This window comes from Fulmarus glacialis, unplaced genomic scaffold (assembly GCF_000690835.1).
Source record: "Fulmarus glacialis isolate BGI_N327 unplaced genomic scaffold, ASM69083v1 scaffold7803, whole genome shotgun sequence".
Taxonomy (NCBI): domain Eukaryota; kingdom Metazoa; phylum Chordata; class Aves; order Procellariiformes; family Procellariidae; genus Fulmarus; species Fulmarus glacialis.
The window spans coordinates 53,453-59,296 of NW_009202263.1; the positions used below are offsets into that span (position 1 = coordinate 53,453).

General features: G+C 36.9%; 1 protein-coding gene across 1 annotated transcript in view; it reads right to left on the bottom strand.

The window, feature by feature from the left end:
* Positions 1 to 2,844, bottom strand: part of LOC104074182 (ras-specific guanine nucleotide-releasing factor 2-like) — a gene marked incomplete at its 5' end in the record, with an annotated part of 16,631 nt that extends 13,787 nt beyond the window's left edge. Inside the window, one exon of the mRNA XM_009574228.1 lies at positions 2,732 to 2,844. Within this exon, the coding sequence (XP_009572523.1) occupies positions 2,732 to 2,844 (113 nt within the window). The remainder of the gene's footprint in view (positions 1 to 2,731) is intronic.
* Positions 2,845 to 5,844: the final 3,000 nt, after the last annotated feature.

A 5,844-nucleotide genomic window follows, 5' to 3' on the forward strand; every position in this document is an offset into this window, starting at 1 on the left:
GAAGCAGTTCCCGTTCCTGAAGAATTAATTTCTCCTTACCAGCTAACTGTTAACAAATTTGACATGCCTGGCAAAGAACTGCCTCCTGTGTGGCTGGAGAACAAGCCCAAAGGGTTCAGATTACAGTTTTGCTCAGCGTAAGACTTTGGGACAGTTTGTTTTATGTGATAACATTTTTAACTTGGAGACTATATCCTGATGACCTGTTGACTGCAGCTTAACTACAGTTTAAATTATGAAAGTTGTGTTCATGCAATAGCCTTTATCTGAAAGCTTACTTATGCAACAACTTCTACTTGGAAGTTTATGGGCAGTTTCTGTACATAATAAACGCATGGATAGGACATAGGAGTCATTTCAGCTGCTACTGAAATATGGTTGCTACAGAAAATGGAACATAGCGGTTTTCTGAACTCTTGGGACAGCAATACTGTGTCACTGATGCTTATTGGACTTAGCATTGAAATAGTATTGAAATTGAATTAGTATTGAAATATTCAACATACACATTGTCCAGCATACATATATGTTAGCAGCATTGCCATCTTGAAAAGCAATGAAGGATTTTTGATAACCAATGGTAGCCATGGCTTCAATTTCATGCCTCATTTTGAAGGAAAGTGGGACACCCATGCAACATTTAGACAAAAGGACTAGTCCTGCACGCCGAGCCACCAATGGCTCTTTTTCCAGTGCTAGTTTGTGGGATGTAACCAAGTACTTATGATTCTGTACAACCAAATCTATAGTCAAACTATGTCGTTTGAAAAATCTGGCAGGATTAGGGTATATAGCTGCAAACCCTGATGAAAGGTGGCTTGGCTGAGGACCGTATCTCAGGAAATCTTCATTCTTTACCTGTTTCCAACAGAAACTCCCACTGGGAACTTGGATAGGTCATTTTATTCATGCTTTACTTGCCTGCTTGTAAAATGCCATAATACTTTCCAGAAATACTGTGAGGATAATGACTATGAAAGAAGGATTTTAAAAAATGCAATCTATTTCTACAAAATATTTCAAATGAGTTAATTTTTAATTAACTTTTAGTTCCAGTTCTGTGCATACATTTTTTTCCATTTTTACTAGAATTTTATTTTTGAGTACTGTTTTATTTCCCTACTCCTTCCTTTTCCTTTTTCTTTTCCCCATTTCTCAGTTTTTGAAAATTTAACTTTTTCAGAATTTTCACTTCTTACAGAATTTAACTTTTTTTTTCTTTTTTTGTGAAAGAAATATACACTGTGCTCAGTTACACATACAGTGTGCTCAAATACTAAAGTAGTAAGTGCTAGAAGGAAAGAGAGGACAAACAATACCTACCGTTTCACAGTATAAGGATGCAAATGGGGGCAACCCACATTTACACCAAGGTCCCATTTTTTGATGCAACAGCTAACGGAAACTGGCTAATTGGAAACTGAATACAGGAAATTACTAACAAATTTATACATTAAAGGCTTATAAATCTATTCCACTACTCTGCCAGGAACAGCCAATCCAGGTTTATTTTCTCATATTTTCTTAAGAAGCTAAAGGTCTTAAGGTAATTTTTCCTGCTGTGAGCAATCTGACAGAACCTTTGCTGTCACATATATTATTAAACCCCATTATCCTAATCCTTTTTGCTTTTCTTGCTTGCTGTTTCTTCCAAGGAAATACATGAAACAAATTTACTATTTTTACTTTGAATAACAGTACATGCCGTATAATTTAAAAGAAAGTTTATTTTTACTTATGTAAAAATTAAGTAGGATCCCATTGACATGAAGTGCTTTCATTAAGAACTTATCTTTGTTTCTTATCCTTTATTTGACTTTTTTCCCTCCAGGCGAACAACTTTCCCCTCATTCTTCTGACATTCTTTTTCACATAAGTATCTGATGGGGAAACTTGTCAAATGATCTTAGAAAATTCAGACACACTGTGTTTATTGCACCCTTATTGGCTTTCCAGCAGAATACTTACTTACAAAAATACTAACAAAGCATGTCATAGATTTATCTGTGTTTTTTCATTGTATCTTATTTTAACAACTGCTTAATCTTTAAATGCTTACTGCTCCTTAGTAATGTGGAACAATTTACATGAAAATCAGTTACTATAAAACATTCACACTTAGTAGACAAAATTATTTTCACTGATAACTGCTCATAAAGATTTGTCTCTCTGGCATGACTTGACACTCAGCTCTGTAATACCAACCCTAAGTAACAAAATAAGGTGTTGTAACCCTAATTTAAATAGTCCTGGTTATGCAGAAGCTTAAAGGTCTTTTATTTCATGACACTAACTGAACAAGAATTCCTCTCTGTAAGCTACCCAAAGAACTTTGGACATGGTGTCAACACAAAGGAAGGTGCAAGCACAGTCTTGTTAGGATACCATGACACGTTAAGCTATCACCAGCCTCTGGTGAGCTTAGCAGAGTGGCTCATTATTAAGGTATTCTAGTGAGTGGTCTTGTTGCTTTACTGGGCAGCATTTTTCACTGCTGCATAAAGACTGAACACACGGCTGCCAGCTGTTCTGCAGCAAAATTTTCTAATACAGGTATTTTTATGAATGAAAATTAAAACACACTCTGTTTTATAGCTAATAAAACACTTAGTAATCCTTCAAAATTACATACTCTGGAGAAAAACCAAACCCTGTGAATTCTACAATACATGATCCCCTATCTATTTCATATGCTACAGTTAACACACTAAATTATTAGAAACATATTTACCTTAGTATATTTGCAGTAGCTTTCCTTTCTTGTGGCAGAAGGTCAGGGTCTCTCAAAACTTCTTCCAGCAAATTTAACACATTCATTTTCAGCTCGTTGTTCAGCTCAAAATCCTACAAAGGAAAACAATTTTACTTCCTTTTGTTTTAACTATGTTGATTAAATAATTGAAAGGATATACTTTTGTGAGTTTTGCCTTTTTTTTTTTTTTTTTTTTTTTGCTATTAGGTTTGAAAATATTTAGAAAATTTGGAAAGCTGTTGTAACTGTTGAACAGGCTACAAAAGTGGGAGCCCGAAAGGCTGTAATTTATTCTCCTTTTCTGACCTTTATCTTCTGTGTGGAAATGGGCAGATCACTTAACCTTTCTCTTCTGAAGTAAGAACCACGTCTCACCAATACCCATAAAATGCCTTATCCTCTCTTCTCCTGTGATGACTATAAAAGTGGAAAAACACTTTAATTGCAATACCGAGACCACGGCCTAGCGAGGCTGGACATGGGGGTTTTTTCACTGTTTTCTCAAGTTTCTCTGTTTATCTGCCTCCCACCCTGGTATTTCTTATCTCATACTCACCCTTTTGGAAAGGTCTGCTTTTCTGTTCCACACAGTGGAGTACTCAACCTAATAAGCTCGATAAATCAGACTAGATCTCTGGCACTGCACATAAAAGCTTCAGCATTTTAATTATTTCTGAGGCAGACTGATATCTGACACAGGAAAACCCAACAACCATTTCTGTTGATCTCTGATATTGGAGAAAGCCAAAGAATAGAACAACATATGAACTTTAAGATGGGAACTTACAGGAGTAGACTGCAAAAATGCTTTTGTTGAGCTCAAAGCTAGCATTTCTGTAAGAAAACTAAACCCAAAACCTTCAGTCATCTAGTGCATCATAGAACTTCCTTGATAACCCACAGTTACTTGCATGCAAGACCATGTTTGTGGCAAGCCCCTGCTTGTTTCCATGGGAACGAAGCCACAAAGTTATCGAAACTGGGAAATGTTACTTTTCCCAAAGAATCAGCTACAACCCTTTCTGTTGCGACAGGCTCCTAAACTGGCATGATTTCTGGAGATAGGTGTCTCAAGAACCGCCCCTGGTGAAGACACATGTCCTCACACCATGTGTTTCACTTGAGGGGATGCGGGAGCATCAGAGAGCACCCAAAGTCACAAAGGAAGGTGATGCTTAGTTTGGAAAAGGGATGAAATACTTAAGACAAGGAGGGGGATGCATGGTCATTAAAGAAGGTGGTGTCACAGCCACGCTTGTAGCACTTTTTGAGAAAGTTTATTGCTCAAAGCATTAGGGCTCAGAAATACACTGCTGTCACCCGCCAGCAATGCCTTGGGTATTTCCCTCCTGTTACAAGCATCCCTTTTTACCCTTCAAAAGTCTTCTCAACTTGGCCAGAGCTAACTCATATTTTGAAACCAACTAGGATCTGTGTCTTAGTTTTTTGTGATGCTTGTCCTTATTTAGAGGATGTTGGAGAACAGGAAGCCGTGCAGTATTGGGTTACATATGCCTCAAAAACTAGCAAAAAAATAGTTCCGGGTACTGCATTTTGTTTTATAAAATAAGTTTTCTGTAGCCGTTGTCCAAAATGCCTCCTTTAGGAACTGTTTTAGCCTGTTTGCAAAAAAAAGACAGAGATTTTTATTTTTTTATTTAGGGTACGGAAACGTGACTAACCAGTGAAAGCACGAGGAATGTAACTAAACTACACGGAAGTACTGTTCGCTCCAGTGATTTTTAAAAGAAAACCATTTGGAACATGAAACTATCAAAATTTAGCTAAAGGAGAAACCTTGAATCTGCACAAGCTTAAGCAACCAGCGTAATTAATAATAGTATTGTCTGTCCTATAGTTTGATGGTGGCGACTCTATAAAAGAAGCTGGGTATCTTTGCTAGTCATGCTACAAAAATATCATCAATGAACAGAGAAGGTATCCAAGAGCTGACAAACCTAACATCCTCATTTAGCATGTTGGGTAGAATTCTCACCAGCCACTGTAAATGGGCAGATCTCAACAACGTGATCAGGATTTTATCTCCAAGTATGTTTTCAAATCATAATTGGTTGATTATTTTCATTACAGGATATTTTTTCTCAATAAGTCTTGCTTTATTGCAACTAAATTTATCACAAAAAAAAGGCTATATTTTAAAAGTTATTTAATTTGTGAATCAGGATGGGGAAGCCTCACCTATGAATATTAGACTCAGCAAAACCAAAGCACTTTCAGTTTTGCATGTTTACAAGCTTTACAGTTCTTATAAGTAATGAGAATTATTACATTGTATGTTAACAGCAAAACATGTTTGTTGAGTTATCTCCACAAGACAGTAGTCCTGGAATCGCTGGAAAAACTCATACAAGCTATATGAACACTTAGTTCCTAGGGTTAGGGCTATCTTCCACTTCAATCACACCGGCTTTAGAAGAAACTTCATGGTGGAAAAATCCACTTTAACCTCAGAAAAATGAGAAGTCCTAGACCCTTTATCAGCATAGCCAGCCCAAACTATGGTGGATGATAGGGACTGATAGGGATTACAGACAGAGGATGCATCGGTTTGTGTGATTCCTTCAGTCCCAGCTGCTGTCACACCCGTACGCCAGCCTCACCACCACTAGAAGATGTCACTTCACAGCACAGCCTTCCCACAGGACAGACCTGGCCCTATGTCCATGCAATTTCTGCAGCAGTGGTCTTACTGCCCAAAATCTCTTTTTTGTGCCTGGAGGTATTCTTTTTTATAGCAATGTGCCAGCTGCTGCTTACAATGTGAGGAGAAAAAAGATGAAAAAAGGTGGGTTTCAGAAGAAAACTGGAGAGCTAATCTATTTTTCCATTGAAGTTCATGATCTGGGGGGTACTGAGATTCCAGTGTGATGAGCAATATATAAAAAATCTAGGGAAATCATTCCACTTAAACATGTGCATATACTTAACTCTATGTAGAAAGGTTAACATGAGAATTATACAAACACCAAAATATGAGAATTATACATGAGAATTATACAAACACCAAAATACTTAGCAACCAAAATTATATCTATCTGTATTGTGGGCATTATTTATGAATATATATTAAT